Genomic DNA, 20,138 nt, shown 5'->3' with positions numbered 1-20,138 from the left:
CCACTACAACCCACAAGCTAACGGAGGGGTGGAACGCTTCAACCAAACGCTGAAGAACGGCATCAGAGCGCACCTGGTCCAGGGGTGCACGTTCCAAACTGCTTTGAATCAAACGCTAATGCACTACAGAGCAAGCAAACACACAACAACACAGGTCTCCCCGGCATCCCTCATGCTAGGTCGTGAGATGGAACTGCCACTGGACAGACTCAGAACACAGAGAGTGGCAGAACCGCGACTAAGGGCGCACCTAAGAACAGCAGGCAGTGACCAGGCACCAAAGAGCAATGAAACAGCGTTTTGACAAGGCACACAGGGTGAAGAAGTCGATCATTCAAGTGTCAGACTGGGTCCGAGCCCGACGGGCCTCAGCGGTGCAACAAAATGGCCTCATTCTGGTCGGACCCCCTTGCAGGTCAGTCGACAACTGGGGCCCGCCACATTCATGATGAGCAATGGATCACGCTGGCACGCCAGCCGCCTCAGAAAAGTCCCTGCCCCTCAAGGAACACGAAGGCACACAAAACAGACATGCAGGCCAGAGACGCCACCGGATGGACCTCCTCCACCACTACCACCTGAGCCCCAGCCTCTGTGGGTTCCCCAAGGGCCAGAGCCACAAGCGGTGACGGTGGAAGAAAGGCCTATGCGGGCACGAACTCGCCCCTGCTTATCTGGGGACTACTTAACCTCTTTTCATTCTTAGGCTCCGTTAGGTGTCTTAGTCAACCTCCAGGTTAATGGACTGAACTGGCTAGTTTGGAGAGTCCATCCGTTTAAGGGTTAATGTTTATTTCTTACAGGTATCACTCTAGGTTCTTGCCCTATGGACATTTTATATATGGTACCAGTCCCTGGTTTTGGAAAGGGGGGGGAAATGTTATGTATGGTACGACGTGCTGTACGTCGTACTGTACGTTGTTATGGTTTACGACAGTGTGCTGCGTTACGGATGAATGGGTTGTCAGAATGCGTGGCACATGTCATTAAACGACAGAGTGATGTTCAATGTGAAACTGTGCAGATGTCCGTTCTTTTACAACTAGGCTAGATATAACACATACACCTTAGCCAAATACATTTAAACTCAGTTCTTCACAATTCCTGACATTTAATCCTAGTAAATATTCCCTGTTTTGGAGCAGTGGTTTCTTCCTTGCTGAGCGGCCTTTCAGGTTATGTCGATATAGGACTCGTTTTACTGTGGATATAGATACTTTTGTACCTGTTTCCTCCAGCATCTTCACAAGGTCCTTTGCTGTTGTTCTGGGATTGATTTGCACTTTTCGCACCAAAGTACGTTAATCTCTAGGAGACAGAACGCGTATCCTTCCTGAGCGGTATGACGGCCGCATGGTCCCATGGTGTTTATACTTGCGTACTATTGTTTGTACAGATGAACGTGGTACCTTCAGGCGTTTGGAAATTGCTCCCAAGGATGAACCAGACATGTGGAGGTCCACAATAATTTTTCTGAGGTCTTGGCATATTTTGATTTTCCCATGATGTCAAGCAATGAGGCACTGAGTTTGAAACACATCCACAGGTACACCTCCAATTGTCTCAAATGATGTCAATTAGCCTATCAGAAGCTTCTAAAGCCATGACATCATTTTCTAGAATTTTCCAAGCTGTTTAAAGGCACCGTCAACTTAGTGTATGTAAACTTCTGACCCACTGGAATTGTGATACAGTGAATAATAAGTGAAATCATCTGTCTGTAAAAACGAGTTTTAATGACTCCAACCTAAGTGTATGTAAACTTCTGACTTCAACTGTACATGCTCACACCCCCATCCCTAGTGCCTGCATTATTGTTTGCCACATGGCCTTAAATTGTACCAATTTGTTTTTCTCGGTCGCCCATGTTATTTCAATATTTCAATAATAAATCACTTGATTGTTCCATTGTGTAATGATGGCGGATTGATTGATTTCCAGATTTTTAGTAAATGATTTTTCAAGATGAGAAGAGAATCGTCCAGCCCATTGTGTATCTCACTACACCCCCATATGCCATGTCTTGAAATATGCAGACAGACGGATTAAAAGCATGGAATATTGAGTCATTGTTAGTTTTACACTTAAGACATGACTCTGCCGTTGTGCTGTAGAATTTGTGAATTTTGTCTCTTGTAAAGTTTTGTTTATACTGGATTAAGCGTACATTTTCGTTAACTGTAATTTCATTACTTATGCTCCAACATTCCCTCCATCTTGTGCCAACATCAGTTATTTTTAAGTCTTGGTTCCAATAGTTTATATTTATTTCTAAGAGGTTGTCAGTTGGATATGCTCTCTGCAAGGTTTTGAATTTCTTACCTCATATGAACATATTTTTCTGACTCAAATAAGATTCCCTCAAGGTTGCTCTGATGTCCAAAAGATTTCAAATCGAAATGTCATGATATGTAACTTTAAATTGCATGTATACAGAACAAAAATGTAAACACAACATGTAAAGTGTTGGTCCCATGTTTCATGAGCTGAAATAACAAAATCCCAGAAATGTTTTTATTAGATATATTATTTCAGCTGGAAAGTTGAAAGTTTCCAAAGTTTTGAATAGAAAAGGCCATTCAAGACGGTCGAAAGTCTTTTCGGCATCAACAGCCATTATTGACAAATCTTTATCTTGTTTTTTGCATATTGTATTAAACTGAAACATGTCTGTGTATTTGTTTGTGTCTATTTTTTATCAATCCTGTTTGATTGATATGTATCAAGTCTGGTAAGACATTTGTCATTCTATTGCTTATATGCTTTGCTATTATTGTATTGTCACAATTTATTAAACTTATGGGTCTACAATCAGCAGGGGACTCTCCAGATTTTCCTGGTTTTAATATAACTGAAATAACAGTTTGATACATGGCATTAGGAGGTACTGAATTGAGTGACGTGTGTTGTCATTTGTGTAAATAGGGGCAGTACTTTGCCCCAAAATGATAAATGATATGGGAAAGCCATCGCTGTTTTTAGTGATTGTTTTTTGTCTGTTGATAATTGCTTCAGGGTTGTTGAGTCTAAGAAGGCTACTGTTGATTAATTCTGATTTATATACATTTTCACAGAAGCTTTTAAAATTGTCATTAATCACATTGTTGTTTCTAATTACCGTATTTGTATCTTTATCTATTAAAATTATAACTGGTTTAGCATTTATTCGTTTTGTGAGTGAGAGCTGCGAGATATTTACCAGATTTATTTGCCATTAAGTAGTATGATTTATTTGAGTTCTACCTGTAGTTGTTGGCTCTCTTCAAAAGTAAAAGATCGTATTCCTGCTTAAATTCAGAAATTAAATGTTCTTGTTTACCTTGTAAAGATTTGTATGGGCTTTTTCTAAGATAGCTCTGTCCTCTATTTCTACATTTGTAATGGTAAAGGTTTTTATTTTTTTGTTTATGTATTTAATACATTTCGGGTCCAGAAGATGTGCTCTGTTCATTCTACAGATTCTGTCGCTAAGTGTATTTTCTGTTGATGTAATTAAGCATGATACCGGACAACGATCCGACATCACTATATCATTATTTTTTTATCCAGTAAATTGTTGAGTGCATTTTTGGAAATATAAATGTTGTCAATTCTTGATTTGCTTTTCTTACTTTGAAAAAAAAAAGTAATAGTCTTTGGTAGTTGGGAGTAGTAATCTCCAAGTGTCCTGTACATTATTTGTAGAGATTTTTCAGCCTCTTTGGAGGCTCCCTAAATATTCATTTTTTATTACTACGTCTGTCAATCTTATCGAATGTGTAATTTGGGTCACCTGCCCTAAATAATAGTTCCTGTCTGGATTTGATCTAATATAGCTTGCATTCTATCTAAAAACACCAGATTTGCCCCTGGTACAAACACAATATCAAAGGCTTGGGACTATAAGGTTCTATCTGCATTCTTTTCTAAATTGAGTTATTGACATAGCCTTGTTCTGTTCAATGTTCTCTACCTATATAGTACTCTTAATAACCCAATTCATGTTGTTTAGTTAAAAAAGATAAATATAAAATTGCTGACACCATTCAAACCAATGAAGGTTCGGAAATGTAAAGCCAATTATCTCAGAATCATCTTTTTGCAGACAGAACCTTATAGTTCCAAGTTCACGATATGTAACAGACTTTTTAGACTTATATACTGTATGTCACACAGTGTCTGGATAAAATATTCTATCCAGGAATATTCAACACTGAAATCTGTGTATCTGTGAGTATTTTCTGCTGACAACAATGAAAATGTATATTTGTCTTTAATGCAAGGTTTGATCTAAATGTCAGAAACTATCCAGGTGAATGGTTACTTTTTATGTTAAAGAGTGGAATGTTTTTTCTGCTGGTGCATCCTGAGGTAGCTCCTCTCTGATAACCTCTTCCCGCAGTGCGTACTGGCGAATGGTCTCTCTCCGTGTGGACCTTCAGGTGCATCTTCAGCTGGTCCGCGAGAACCTCTTCTCACACTGCGTACAGCTGTAGGGTTTCTCTCCTGTGTGGACCCTCTGGTGCCTCTTCAGGTGACCAGCCTGGGCGAAGCGCATGTGACACTGGGTACAGCTGAAGGGTTTCACCCCTGTGTGGACTCTCAAGTGCCTCTTCAGGCTGAAGGAGTGGGAGAAACTGGCCCGGCACAGGTGGCAGCCGAATTGTTTCTCCCCCGTGTGTATCCTCTGGTGGATCTCCACTTGTTTGGGGAAACTAAAGGCTTTCCCACAAAACGAACACGGGAAGCGCTTCTCTTTGGCGCTGCCACCTTTACTGATTCTGTCTCTACTACTGTCATTTGTCAATGGGCTTGTGTAGCCATTTAGTGTTGAGGCATTGGCATTGTCTGAGGTCTGGTTTAACATTAGGAGAGTGTGAGGAGGACGAAGGCCAGGGAGTGTCTGTGTTGTCGCAGGGTCCATGTTCCAGTTGATAGATCCTATAGAAGGCAGGCTGAAGGAAGCACTTGTTTGGGAGTTAACCTGAGGCGCCATCAGTCTCTCTGAATCACAACTATAGGAGCAGGACGGAGCATCGCTAGTCAAGTCTGTGTCTGTTCTCTCCCCGCTGCATACGGACACTTCCCTGACCCTGCAGACCAAATCTATGTCCTCGTCCTGGTCTCAGCCAGTCTGTTGTCATGGAGACTAAGTTCGGATGTTGCTTTGTGTTCGACTGTCTGTTTCTTGTTGTGGTTAACAGTGTTGTTCCCCAGCCCAGAGTTGAGGACGCTGTCCCATCCCCTGACCTCCACCATGTCACCCTGGTCCAGGCCTGCTCGGTGATGTTGTTCCCTGGGCCCTTGGCCGCACCCGTCTGGTTCTGGGAATCCAAGATGGCCGCCCAGTCTCCTCTGTTAGCCTCCAGCCAACCACCTGCTGGAAGAGGTTAGAAAATAGACTTTACGAACATGGCAGAGAACATTCTACATATGGATTCTTTTTTTTTTGTCAATCACCTGGTCAAGTTCATACATTATAATGTGTTGTTGTTGTATGTAAACATAAGTTGCATTGATTTCATTGAAGAAAAAACAATAGCCAGGCGCATCACTATTCCCATTGAAGATCTATTACTGTATGTAGGCTATATGTGGGTCTTTCTATAAAACTAGGGTACCAGTGAGGATTTCCTATGCTGGACAACTTTTTTTCATATCATTACATTAAAATATAAGGGGGGAACATGGCTATATTCAATAGAATTCACGTTTAACCCTTTCTCATGGTGGGTATCTTGATAGATTTGTCCAAAATCGTGTGACATAAAACACTGCTTTTCTGTCCTTGCATTTATGGCTGTGTACGTTGTTGTTATATCATATATTAAGCATTAATCAGTTCAATTATACATTAAACTTGAATCCTGGATCTAGCTTTCGGACAGTTTTTTGTACAGAGATCTCAGAAATGAAGTGTAACTACGTAACATTTTGTGTCTCCTTACACTGAGTGTATAAAACATTAGGAACACTGCTCTTTCCATGACAGACTGACCAGGTGAATCCAGGTGAAAGCTATGATCCCTTATTGATGTTACTTGTTAAATCCACTTCAATTAGTGTAGATGAAGGGGAGGAGCCAGGTTAAAGAAGGATTTTTAAGCCTCGAGACATGGATTGTGTATGTGAATGGGCAAGACAAAAGTGCCTTTGAACGGAGTATAGTAGTAGGTGCCAGGCATAGGGCTGTGGCGGTCATTACATTTTGTCAGCCGGTGATCCACATGCAAATAACTGCTGGTCTCACGTTAATTGACCATTAATTAACATAAACACCTTTAGCATCTTCTGGCTTCCACGCATAGCCTACAAGCCACTGATGCAGACCTTATAGGATTATTTTATGTATCATTATGGCACATGTAGGGAAATGCCAAAGGTAAAATATAATAAACATGTTTGATATTGTATAATTCAGAAACATGCTTAAATAAGGAATATAGACATGAAGTATATGCTGTGTTTTGAATAAATGTATGTGTTTTTTCACAGAGGCTCTTAAACAGTGTGCAGTACATTAGTGTTAAGAAGGGGCCCAAGCCACGCAGCCAATAGAATGATAGAATGAGAGGCTTCATATGGAAAAAAGCATTCATGACATTTTGGAGTGGATAATGTGTAACAGCTGGACGTTGAAAAAGAGGGGTGGTGCAGAGTGCAGAACTAAATAAAAGTTAGGAATGTATGCATGTTTTTTCATATGTGTCTATATAAGAGATCTCTTAGCCAGAGGGAGACAGTTGCTCCATGGAGAAAAACTCAGGCTTTGTTATGCAATAAAGTCTAATTCTTGAATTCACAGGCTCCTGTGTCTTGAGAGATATTTCATTTTGAGTTGATTATCTCTTAGTCAAATGTTTCTACGACAACCTTTGGAACATATACATTTTTTAAAAGTCAAAAAAATCTATTTAATATAGCCTACACCATCACAATAAATCCATTATTTATTTTAGACAGGTCTAAAGAAACATGATATGAAGAAAATATAGCCTATTTCAGAAGAACAGAATAGCATATTCTGAGTTAGCCAGATCAGGGCATAACATATGGACATGCCATATGGCTGTGGGCTACACTAGTTCATTTAGCAGGCAAGATTTGCTTAGAATTCCATGGCATTATTTCATATAATTTAATAGTATGAAGAATACAATTGAACATAGCTGAATAAAATAGAAAGGATATTATTTCTAAAGGAGTGCGCACATGCAGCTATTCTGTGTTGAGCGGTTAACTAAGAAACAGTTCCTCATATATTCTTAATTTAAATATATTTATGCAACTTTAGTTGTGATACAAACATTAGGCTATACGTTTTGATTTTTAATACATTCTAGCTGCATGATGCGACTAATGATGATTTGAAAAAAGTCACATGAAAGGCATGAGCTCTGCTCTGTTTCTTGAGCAGGTTGCACACACTTCATCAGTCTCTCATTCACAATTTGACAAGCACTTGATAATATTTTCACCCATCAGACTATTCTTAATTTAATCTGGTCTTTACATATAGCCTACTAACAACATATGTGTGGAATTATTTTTGATTTAGAATGGCCCACAAAAAAAATGTAATCCGTAGCCTGCACTCCAATAGCGAATGGAGGTTACGTGCGGTACGTTTTTAATATGCAAGTATAGGCTGCGCGTCCATAAGGCTAGGGGAAGCTAAACTTTACCTAAAGTAAATGTAATTCAATTGCCAAATGTATATAGCCTAATGAGCCTACTGTTTATACAGAAATAAATAAAATCATTCAAAATTGCTTCTAAAGCATGATTTGGCCACAGAGGATCATTAGCTTCTTCTTTTTTTATGACTTGTGGATTGTTTTAAATCACTTTGACTACAGTCAGAAGGAAAGGCAGCGAGCGCAATTTGGGCAGATTATTGTTGAGTTGCAACTGTCTGTGAAAGTAGAGGCCAAGCCAGGCATGTCTCAATATTTCAAAATACAATCGCGGGAAAACATCATTTGGAAAGCAAATGGTTATTGCGGTAAAGAGAAGACAATGAAAATACTAATCTGTCTTTTAGTTATCAAAATACTCAACTTAATTGAGCGAACAACAGTATAGACAGTATATCTTATTGGCACCAGCGGATATCATCGGAAAAAAAGTGAGCACTGTGCATATTCACTATTTATCATTGTTGGATCAGTGCTACTTAAACGTTTGTTTTTGGATAATAATGTCCTCCTCCAGTTTAGATGGATGTTCTATTCTCTTTTTGTCTCTACCCTTCTCGTAGGCATATTATATGGACGACGTGGTTTTTATTGATCTGTTTGTCATTGTCAGCAGAATAGGCTACCCTGTAATTTGTCGTATTAAAAAGATTCTGCTAATGTCTCCAGTAATATAAAGTGTAGTAGAATTGCATGAAATACGTTTATAAAAGGCCACATTTTTCCCATGCAAAGAAAGAAACGTATCTGATATAGCCTATAGTCTAGTCCTACTCTACGCTATACGCGCTCAGCCATGCATTGAACAGTATTTTTTTGCGAACAGTGATTGAGTCATATTGTTAGCCTAAATTACGACAATCCAATCTACTCATCACATAATAAATAGTAGGCTATCTTACAGAAGTCTGCAAATGCGATGATGCCTGGAATGCATTTTTATGGTGAAAATTCGCTTCCCCAAATTTGACACTCACGCCCTGCCTATGTATGCCAGGTAGGCTACACTGGTTGTAAAGCGGATTAATGTGCTTAATTGTAAGAGTTTAGCAATAAATATAGCAACACAAGAAAGCTGGGATCCTCTTTTAAATAGTGGCCAGTCAAAACTCGGGTTTTCAAACGCAATGACTGGATTTATGAGAACACATGTTTCACTAGGCTCTGTAGGCTATGTGCTCTCTAACCATGTTCCATGGATCCTAGGACTACAGGCTACATTTGGAGTTATTTGGCCACTTTAGTTGTGATACAAACCTTATCAAAACATATAGGCCAGGCTATATGATGTGTGCGACTATGATTTGAAAAAGTAGCCAAAAAAAAGGCATGCGCTGTTTCTTGCCATAGACTGCACACGCTGGGCATCATTCACAAGTTATAATATTGCCACCCATCAGACTATTCTCAATTTAATCTTGTCTTTACATATACTAAATAATATATGTGTGAAATTAGTTTTGATTTAGAATGGACCATTATCATGCACCTGTTGGAACAGAGGCAGGGGGGAAAAAATACATATCGTATGCAGTTCATTTTCATGCCAGCCAGGTAGGCTACTCCCGTTGTAAAGCAAAGCAATGTGCTTAATATTAGGAAAGTTGACAAATAAATATAGTAGGCCTAGCCTATAGAAAGCTGATGGCATCCTCCTCAGAGTGATTAGAACAGGGCTCTCAAATCAAATCAAATCAACCCTCTCCAACCCTGTTCCTGGAGAGCTACTGTCCTGTAGGTTTTCACTCCAACCTCAATCTACACACCTGATTCTAATAATTAGCTGGTTGATAAACTGAACCAGGTTAGTTAAAACTGAGGTTGGAGCGAAAACCTACAGGACTGTAGTTCTCCAGGAACAGGGTTGGAGACCCCTGGATTAGAGTGACAATAGAGTGCTGAGTACTAGGCCATTAGCGACTGGCAGTTAGCAAGTTTGGTATGCTAAACTCAGCACTCTATTGTCAGACCCTGTCTTTCAAAGATAATTCGTAAAAATCCAAATAACTTCACAGATCTTCATTGTAAAGGGCTTAAACACTGTTTTCCATGCTTGTTCAATGAACCAAACAATTAATGAACATGCACCTGTGGAACGGTCGTTAAGACACTAACAGCTTACAGACGGTAGGCAATTAAGGTCACAGTTATGAAAACTTAGGACACTAAAGAGGCCTTTCTACTGACTCTGAAAAACACCAAAAGAAAGATGCCCAGGGTACCTGCACATCTGCGTGAATGTGCCTTAGGCATGCTGCAAGGAGGCATGAGGACTGTAGATGTGGCCAGGGCAATAAATTGCAATGTCCATACTGTGAGAAGCCTAAGACAGCGCTACAGGGAGACAGGACGGACAGCCGATCGTCCTCGCAGTGGCAAACCACGTGTAACAACACCAGCGGGACAGGTATAGGATGGCAACAACAACTGCCCGAGTTACACCAGGATCCATCAGTGCTCAGACTGTCCACAATAGGCTGAGAGAGGCTGGACTGAGGGCTTGCAGGTCCTCACCAGACATCACCGGCAACAATGTCGCCATTGGGCACACACTCACCGTCGCTGGACCAGACAGGACTGGCGAAAAGTGCTCTTCACTGATGAGTCGCGGTTTTGTCTCACCAGGGGTGATGGTCGGATTCGCGTTTATATCATCGAAGGAATGAGCGTTACACCAAGGCCTGTACTCTGGAGCGGGATCGATTTGGAGGTGATGTGGTACCCTTCCTGCAGGCTCATCCTGACATGACCCTCCAGCATGACAATGCCACCAGCCATACTGCTCGTTCTGTGCGTGATTTCCTGCAAGTCAGGAATGTCAGTGTTCTGCCATGGCCAACGAAGAGCCCGAATCTCAATCCCATTGAGCACGTCTGGGACCTGTTGGATCGGAGGGTGAGGGCTAGGGCCATTCCCCCCAGAAATGTCTGGGAACTTGCAGGTGCCTTGGTGGAAGAGTGGGGTAACATCTCACAGCAAGAACTGGAAAATATGGTGCAGTCCATGAGGAGATGCACTGCAGTACTTAATGCAGCTGGTGGCCACACAAGATATTGACTGTTACTTTTGATTTTGACCCCCCCTTTGTTCAGGGACACATTATTCAATTTCTGTTAGTCACATGTCTGTGGAACTTGTTCAGTTTATGTTTCAGTTGTTGAATCTTGTTATGTTCATACAAATACTTACACATGTTAAGTTTGCTGAAAATAAACGCAGTTGACAGTGAGAGGACGTTTTTTTTGCTGAGCTTACTAATGACCATCAGCGACAGAGTGCAGTGTTGGAAAAGCCTAGTTACCGTGACTAAACAGTCACGTGGAATTTGACTGTGGTCATGACTCGTGACTGCCGGTGTGCCGGTAATACGGTCACCTTAACAGCCCTAGCCACGCACACACGGGTTTGAGTGCGCCAAGAACTGCAACGCTGCTGGGTTTTTTCACGCTCAACAGTTTCCCGTGTGTATCAACAATGGTCCACCACCCAAAGGACATCCAGCCAACTTGACACAACTGTGGGAAGCATTGGAGTCAACGTGGGCCAGCATCCCTGTGGAATGCTTTCAACATCTTGTAGAGTCCATGCCCTGTTGAATTGAGGCTGTTCTGAGGGCAAAAGGGGGTGCAACTCAATATTAGGAAGGTGTTCCTAATGTTTTGTACACTCAGTGTATATTACGGGGTAAAAACCGTTTTCATGGGCACACAAATCCCCCAAAATGTATGTGATTGCAAAATCGAATGCTTCCAACCCAATGAGTCACCTTACCTTGATCCTTAAAACCTAAATCGATACTGTCATTAACGTGGTTCTTCAATAATTATGCATAATACTTGTTGGATGCACATTTGGTGTCGAGCTGTTTAATTACACTGTGATATTTTCACACCATCTGATCCAGGTAGGAATTTTCTGAATGACAGTCAAGTGAGGAACAGCTACTGTGATAGCACACGCGATGCAACAACAGCCCAAGTGCTTGAAAAAAGGTGTTCGCGAAGAATGTCCAGCATATTTTGGTGTCTCATTCGTTACGCCTGTGAAGACAGTTGTGCCTGGAGCCAAGTTGGATCCAATATCCCTACCAAATTGATGTTGACAATCTGTTGTTTTCTGCTTGATTTAAAGCAAGGTCTCGTTAGATTTAACAGAGAAAGCATCAAGGAAATGTTCATGTTTTCATATGTTTTTGTCTCGGATTGGACACAGTCTACTGTGCGCAATTGTGTAGGATAGACTATTGCGCAACACCCAATGCTATTCCTATTAATTATTCTGAATATAATGACAAATTACATAGCCTAGTGGACTTCATCACAATATGATCTGGTAATGAAATAACATGACAAATACATTTTGGTTTCCATATTACAGCTGCAATTTTAAACAATACAAGGGGCTTGAAGTAGCCTACTTGAACTTGAAACTCAGAAATTTAAATATTGGAATTGGCCTACCTTGAAAATTTGACATTTCCTCCATTTGGTGCTTGAAAAGTCCTTGTAATTATTGTAGCCAATTTATAAGTTCTCCTGCTCCATTATAATTATCCCTGATTTCATTTTTGATCCATTTTTGTGAGAGATGTGGCCACTTTCGTTTGTTTCCCGCTGCTTCAATTGAAGGGTGTTGCACTACTTTGTTGCGGTAAAACCACATGCGGTTATTATGAGGACGACAACATCTAATGCTGGCTTCAACTTGGCTTTCCATCCAAATCCTTCCATTACAAAAGGAACCTGGTTTTTGGTCGCTTTCTCATTATACAGACAGCGATGGTGAGATTCAAATGGTGAGATTAATGCTACAGCTATTCATGGCTTTATTATGTGTGCCTGCATCAGAATGTAAGAAATAATTGTACAATTAAGTGCTTGAAAATGTCCCTGAAAGTCCTTGAATTTGACTTTCCAATGTCTGCATGAACCCTGCTTAAAATATGAATAGTCCTAGGCATATTTTGTTGTATAGGAGTTAAGGGACAATTTGCATATATTCCTCTAAGTACACATGTGGAACTGCATGAAAATCACTTTTATTTTGTTTCAAACCATTTAGAAATGTTGATCCCAATGTCACACATTGGCCCCTTTTATTTATAAAAAGACCCATGTATGTCTCCCTTACCTTGCTCCCCCATCTTTAGTCCACTCAGCAGGTCCATGCTCTCTGGTCCGTCTTCAATCGTTTCCTCTTTGACTAACAGCAGATCAGGCTTCCCATCCTCCATGTCTACTGACTGTAAGAGATACGGAATGAGAGGATGTTGGATCAAGAAATCTGATATGAGCACCCTGCTATGGAGCATATTCTGATTGGGCAATGAGGGATTGCTATGAGTACTATGCAATCATGTTAGATAATTTGATTACTTGACACTCTTTAATAGTTTTATAATTCAAAGGCATGGTCAAAACCTGGGCCCGTATCCACAAAGCATCAAATAGTAAAAGTGCTGATCGAGGATCAGGTCCCCACCTGTCTATATAGTCTTATTCATTATTATCTAAAGGGCAAAACTGATCCTAGATCAGCACTCCTACTCTGAGAGGCTTTGTGGATACGGGCCCTGACCTAATACCATTCAGACAGTAGTTCACAGTGGGCTCACCTCAGTGAGACTGTGTGTGGTTGTGTGCTGCTCAGCTGGTTCCACTGTGGGTTCAGGAGGAGGTGTAGTCTGGTTGTCATCTATGACCATGGTCCCCTTAGGGTTCCCCAGACCCTCCTCACACCCCTCCTCCTTCAACAGCAGCACCTCTGGACCCTCCTCCTCCTGGAAGACACAGGTGATACAGATTATACATTCCCTCAGGTACATACACACGCACACACTGATAATAAACACACTTTCAACATGGAGTGTTTACCCATCCACACTACATTTGAGTCCTATACTGTAGTTACAGAATGACTTCATTGCTGTTAAACCCATCATGGTGGACATAAATATGTTGTGGGTAAAAACAAGTCAGCTATGATAAGTCAAAAGTCATCAGACACACCTGACTAAACGATTTTGACGTGTACAGTAGGTGTTTTTTAGTGTGTGGGCATGCGTAGGTATATTTAGTAAATGTACAGTGGGGAGAACAAGTATTTGATACACTGCCGATTTTGCAGGTTTTCCTACTTACAAAGCATGTAGAGGTCTGTAATTTTTATCACAGGTACACTTCAACTGTGAGAGACGGAATCTAAAACAAAAATCCAGAAAATCACATTGTATGATTTTCAAGTAATTAATTTGCATTCTATTGCATGACATAAGTATTTGATCACCTACCAACCAGTAAGAATTCCGGCTATCACAGACCTGTTAGTTTTTCTTTAAGAAGCCCTCCTGTTCTCCACTCATTACCTGTATTAACTGCACCTGTTTGAACTTGTTACCTGTATAAAAGACACCTGTCCACACACTCAATCAAACAGACTCCAACCTCTCCACAATGGCCAAGACCAGAGAGCAGTGTAAGGACATCAGGGATACAATTGTAGACCTGCACAAGGCTGGGATGGGCTACAGGACAATAGGCAAGCAGCTTGGTGAGAAGGCAACAACTGTTGGCGCAATTATTAGAAAATGGAAGAAGTTCAAGATGACGGTCAATCACCCTCGGGTCTGGGGCTCTATGCAAGATCTCACCTCGTGGGGCATCAATGATCATGAGGAAGGTGAGAGATCAGCCCAGAACTACACGGCAGGACCTGGTCAATGACCTGAAGAGAGCTGGGACCACAGTCTCAAAGAAAACCATTAGTAACACACTACGCCGTCATGGATTAAAATCCTGCAGCGCACGCAAGGTCCCCCTCATCAAGCCAGCGCATGTCCAGGCCCGTCTGAAGTTTGCCAATGACCATCTGGATGATCCAGAGGAGGAATGGGAGAAGGTCATGTGGTCTGATGAGACAAAAATAGAGCTTCTTGGTCTAAACTCCACTCGCCGTGTTTGGAGGAAGAAGAAGGGTGAGTACAACCCCAAGAACACCATCCCAACCGTGAAGCATGGAGGTGGAAACATAATTCTTTGGGGATGCTTTTTCTGCAAAGGGGACAGGACGACTGCACCGTATTGAGGGGAGTATGGATGGGGCCATGTATCGTGAGATCTTGGCCAACAACCTCCTTCCCTCAGTAAGAGCATTGAAGATGGGTCGTGGGCTGGGTCTTCCAGCATGACAACGACCCGGAAACACACAGCCAGGGCAACTAAGGGAGTGGCTCCGTAAGAAGCATCTCAAGGTCCTGGAGTGGCCTAGCCAGTCTCCAGACCTGAACCCAATAGAAAATCTTTGGAGGGAGCTGAAAGTCCATATTGCTCAGCGACAGCCCCGAAATCTGAAGGATCTGGAGAAGGTCTGTATGGAGGAGTGTGTGCAAACCTGGTCAAGACCTACAGGAAATGTATGATCTCTGTAATTGCAAACAAAGGTTTCTGTACCAAATATTAAGTTATGCTTTTCTGATGTATCAAATACTTATGTCATGCAATAAAATGCAAATTAATTACTTAAAAATCATACAATGTGATTTTCTGGATTTTATATTCCGTCTCTCACAGTTGAAGTGTACCTATGATAAAAAATTACAGACCTCTACATGCTTTGTAAGTAGGAAAACCTGCAAAATCGTCAGTGTATCAAATACTTGTTCTCTCCACTGTATATTGGTTATAAAGCGCTGTTGGATGTATGCAGAATAAGGTGAGATCAGATGCGATATTAAAGAGAGTCTCTGTAGCTAGGTTTCCATCTAATTGGTGACACATTTTCATGCAAATATTCTAAAATTCACATAAAAACAATATGCGCATTTTCCCACCAGAGACGTGTTTCCATCAAATTACTTGTTGGGGATAAAAGCCTGTGTGTGATGACGTAGTGTACATAAACATACCTTATACAGTTAAATCTACCGAATAGAAAATACAAGTTAAATGGGTTTCCATCACATTTTCAACTCTATTGAGGTTTTTCTCAACAACAAAAAATGTGCAAGTGTGCCCACTCTGGTATTGGCAGTGCCCACTCTGGTATTGGCAGTGCCCACTCTGGTATTGGCAGTGCCCACTCTGGTATTGGCATTGCGCTCTAGCCAACAGCTCTATCTGTGCACTGTTGGCTAGAGCGCATGTATAGCGTACATTATGAGATTATTATGGACAAAAGAGCGAGATTATTTGTCAAACGGCACCCAAGCATCAATTATCATGTCACCAGAATAAGACCCTCAATATTTATTGGAAAGGAGCATCAAGCTCATCACTGTGCACATTCACCACCCTGTGAAGTTCATCATTATTTATTTCATCTGTAGCCTAATAAACTGCATGCTTTCCCGACTTGTCGGAGGACCACACAACATAAAAATGTTTCCACCGACATTTCTCGCATAATTCAATTTATCAGTGACAAAAAGATCCCAACTTGTCTAGCGTATTTTGTTTTGGAAAGTTTACCGAAAAATGTTCTGTTTCCATCAGGCCTGTCGTGACATTTTTTATCCAACATGTACTTTACTCGCATAAAAAGGTTGGATGGAAATCTGGTTAATTAAAGTCTTTTTTGTGTTTATTAAACATAAACAAGTGTTAAATAAACCATATGAAAACATAATATAACATACACAGTACAAACACAATATGTAACAGACCTTTTAGGCTTATATATTCTTATATATATCACAATATGTCTGGATGCAATATTCTACACAGGAATATTCAACACTGAAATTTGTTACTCTCATTATTCCAAATGCATCTGTGGATCTTCTCTACTGACAATGAAAACTCTACTTTATCTTTAATGCAGGGTTTAATGTAAATGTCGGAAGCTATCGAGTGGAATGGTTAATTACTATGTTATAGAGTGGAATGTTTTTTCTGCTGGTGTATCCTGAGGTATCTCCTCTCTGAGAACCTCTTCCCGCAGTGCGTACAGGCGAACGGCCTCTCTCCCGTGTGGACCTTCAGGTGCATCTTCAGGTGGTCCTGGCGGGAGAACCTCTTCTCACACTGGGTACAGCTGTAGGGTTTCTCCCTGTGTGGACCCTCTGGTGCTTTTTTCAAGTCGCCAGCCTGGGCAAAAGCGCATATGACACTGGGTACAGCTGAAGGGTTTCACCCCTGTGTGGACCCTCTGGTGGATCTCCACCTTTTTGGGGCAGCTGAAGCTTTTGTTACAGAACATGCAGAGGAACCTTTCTCTTTACTATTGCCTGATGTGGCTCCCCTCCCTGAGCCTGGGCTCTAGCCGTGTCGCTTTGAGTTCAATACCTGATCGAAAAGGACGCGGCCGTGTGAATCGGAAGGCCCCATCGACGTGGACACTGCGTCGCGATCCCTGAACATGTGTAAAGGGGAGAGGGTGGCGACATTTGGATGTGTCGCTAAGCTTTCCCTGTAATCTAAGAAATCTCTGCCCTGTTGTCCGTCTCCTAGGTGACTATCTGCATTCCATGTGGGAGGAGCATCACCCTCCACTTTCACAGTCACCTCATCTACCACTATAACCTCCTTTCTTATCTTGGCACCCTTCAGAGTATACACTACTACGTAATGGTTCCAGTCCCTTCTAGACAGATCAGTCTGAGTCTCTAAACTCAAGGGCATGTTGCCAAGGTCCATCACTGTAGCGTAAGAACAAGACGGATCATCACCGCCAGTGTCAACGCGTCACCATCACCATCCTCACAGGAATGAACCGATCCTCTGGCTCTGGTGAAATACGTAAATACTCTGAGCCGGGAGCAGGGAGGACAGCCCAGTCTCCCCAGCCCCAGCCTCTCTGAGTCTGATCTGTGGTCAGATCCTGTATGTAAGAATCTGTGTGTTACAATTAATGTCTTGGTGTCTGTCTGTGACTTGAGGACGGCGTTCGGCGTTCCACTGACCTCCGTGATGCTGCGTCGAGTCCTGGGCTGCGCTGGGGCGGTGGTGGGGTCCTCCATAGCTACAGGGGGCGCTCCAGCCGCTCCAGTCTGGATGTCTTTGCTGTGGCGTAGGTCCTCCTCTCCTTCAGACCTCTCCAGCTTGACCCCATGACCTGCAGACTGACAAGAAGAGAAGAGATTATTACCAGTACATGAGTTGAATTGGATAACATTGTTGTAGGGAAGTCTCACAAGCTCCCCTATGGCAGATAAATAAGGGTGTTCATGAATAGCTGAGGGGAGCCATTCTGAAATAAACGGGCCACATTGGATGTACATTTGATGTAATTTTTATCTAACACTACTACACTAACCTCTATCACGATAATGTGCTGGGTTGAGGTTCCACTCCCCTCATCAACAGTGATTGGTTGGTCATCGCTCCATGTATTGTGTCCCGCTGGCTTCAGAAAGCTCTTGTTGCCTCCAGTGAGATGTCCTTCACCTGCGAGAGTGATTGGGGGAAAAGAGGTGGTTAGGTTAGGGACTGTCAATGCTCAACTATATATTGTACACCATTGACAGTTTTGACACTGTATAGAATTGGCAAGGATGTAAAGTAACACTTTGCATAACATATTTATATACTATTTATAGATCGATTGAGTATAATCCATGCATCATATTGTATTCAATTAGTAAATAATAGGAAATGCAGTAAACCTGAATCTGGTTAGAATATGATATTGTGTCTTTGTGCAAGATAGCTAAGTAATCAGGGGAATTATTGCATACTATCCAAAAACTGACCATGACCCAATTCTAGTTAACCATATGTGGTTAACACATGTGCAGAGGGGATCGGGGCGACAGGCACTGAGCTATATATGAACGGCGACACGCCGCGCCTTCTGCAAAATGTACCTCTTGCCATTCCTCTGTACCGGTCGAGGATCTTGACACTACTGGAACGATTGGTGAGGACGCGATCTCGTGTCACCTTCAGTTCCAGTAGCTGTAGTTTCCTCCGCAATGCCCTGTTTTCTTTTTGGCTTTGAGAAATTTCCAAACGAAACACTGCATAATCGTCGTCTACGAGTTTACAGATCTCTGCCACGGCGGCATTCGCTAGCACCTCCATGATGGAGGCTATTTGAGTGTGAAAAACCATACAGTTAGCCATTGTTAGCTGACGTTAGCAGTTAGCTAGCATGACCTAGATAACATATATCTGCCAAGTCCTGTCTCCAACGCAAATTAAAGACTACGTGGGGTAAGTATATGATGCTGTGCAGTTAAATTAGTCATATTTTGAGTTCCATGGTGTTAATAAAGGTCTAAATAAAAACGCTAACGTGGAAATTGTTCTTGGTCGTTGTTTACTTCCCGTTTACATGGATGTTGGCGTCATAGTTCAAAGGGTGTGGCTAAATGAAAAGGGTATGTGCTGGTGATGCTCATGAAACCAGAGGTGCGTTCAGTTCGCTTGCACGTTTACTACGTTGCGGAAGGGTTTGTGCTGAACAACACGTTTCCCCAAAACGTTCTTGAACAGACTTTGAGGTACTTTTGCTCCCGTTTGGTGGATGTGTCAAGGTATGGCTTGAAGCAATGAGCGAGGTACTGTTTTTAAAGGGCAGTGGCCATGCTCTGACAGTGTTCGCCAACTCATTCAGTACAACACCGTTTCCGTTCAATTGAATTATCCATCAAAGTACTGAACATAGCCCAGTTTTAACCATGGTAGCAAATTGAGTTACAAAACCATGATGCATCTGCAAAAATCAACTATGTGAATTTAATCCGGATGCATTTCGGTAGTCATTTGATACAATTTTACTTGAGAAAAACCGAATTTATTTGAATAAAACAGAAAATATGTTGCTGTTGTTTGTCCATAGAATGAATTTTTAAAAAGTGGGACATCATATAAACTGGGACAGCTTAACCCTTAGATACCCAACCCAGTTTTCCTTGCAAAAAAAAATCAGGAGTGATAGGAATGCTCAAGGAGACCCCAAATAACATTTCTGTGGGGTTTGGTTTGCATCACTTAATCCCCGATGTTAAAAATACGTAACAAACTTTCAAGTAACTTTACTTCGCCCAAAATTAAGATTATTCTTAGAAAATGTACTCTGGCGTCTCTGGACATTGTATAAGCATTTTGCTTGCATTGAATTTCAGAAACTCACATTTTTGACAAAGTAGGAGGCCATTTGGAGGAGCAGAATTAACGTTTTTTAAATGACCATTTATGATTTTCAGCGCCAATCTCTGATAGAATAATTACAACGATTGGCCACCAGAGGGTGCCAAAAAATGTTTATTGGGATGTTTTCTTGTAGATAGTGGTTTCCTTTTATGTATTTATCATGTACAGACACTTTACCAGGTGTTTAAAGACAATATTACATATATGTAACATTGGGCTTTAAAGGGTTAATCCTGACCTTTATTTCTTGGTCTGACAAGTGAAAATCAAAACTAACAAAATGTAACAAAACGTGGAAAAAGTCCAGGGGTCTGAATACTTTCCGAAATCACTGTATATGCACAAACTGTTCTGAACGGTTTCAGTTGGG

General features: G+C 41.6%; 1 protein-coding gene and 1 pseudogene across 1 annotated transcript; both read right to left on the bottom strand.

Annotated features, from left to right (window-relative positions):
* Nucleotides 1–4,233: 4,233 nt before the first annotated feature.
* LOC123484676 lies at nt 4,234–5,039 on the bottom strand (annotated as a pseudogene).
* LOC123484675 lies at nt 5,019–18,933 on the bottom strand. Its single transcript, XM_045215240.1, has 6 exons — nt 18,478–18,933; nt 17,928–18,058; nt 17,575–17,733; nt 13,291–13,455; nt 12,807–12,918; nt 5,019–5,359 (listed from the first exon to the last, which is right to left on the bottom strand). The coding sequence occupies exons 1-6, from the start codon at nt 18,734–18,736 to the stop codon at nt 5,019–5,021; spliced, it is 1,167 nt and encodes a 388-aa protein (XP_045071175.1). The 5' UTR covers nt 18,737–18,933.
* Nucleotides 18,934–20,138: the final 1,205 nt, after the last annotated feature.

Source organism: Coregonus clupeaformis, unplaced genomic scaffold (assembly GCF_020615455.1).
Source record: "Coregonus clupeaformis isolate EN_2021a unplaced genomic scaffold, ASM2061545v1 scaf0402, whole genome shotgun sequence".
NCBI lineage: Eukaryota > Metazoa > Chordata > Actinopteri > Salmoniformes > Salmonidae > Coregonus > Coregonus clupeaformis.
Note: the sequence above shows the minus strand (reverse complement) of the source record. Positions and strands in the feature narration are given on the sequence as shown.

Excerpts from the sequence above, each read along its gene's own strand:
- LOC123484675 (XM_045215240.1), bottom strand. The coding sequence starts at position 18,736 with ATGGCTAACTGTATGGTTTTTCACACTCAAATAGCCTCCATCATGGAG. Across the intron at positions 17,734-17,927 it reads AGCACATTATCGTGATAGAG|TCTGCAGGTCATGGGGTCAA; the intron begins GTTAGTGTAGTA and ends TCTTCTTGTCAG. Across the intron at positions 13,456-17,574 it reads CTCGACGCAGCATCACGGAG|GAGGAGGAGGGTCCAGAGGT; the intron begins GTCAGTGGAACG and ends TGTGTCTTCCAG.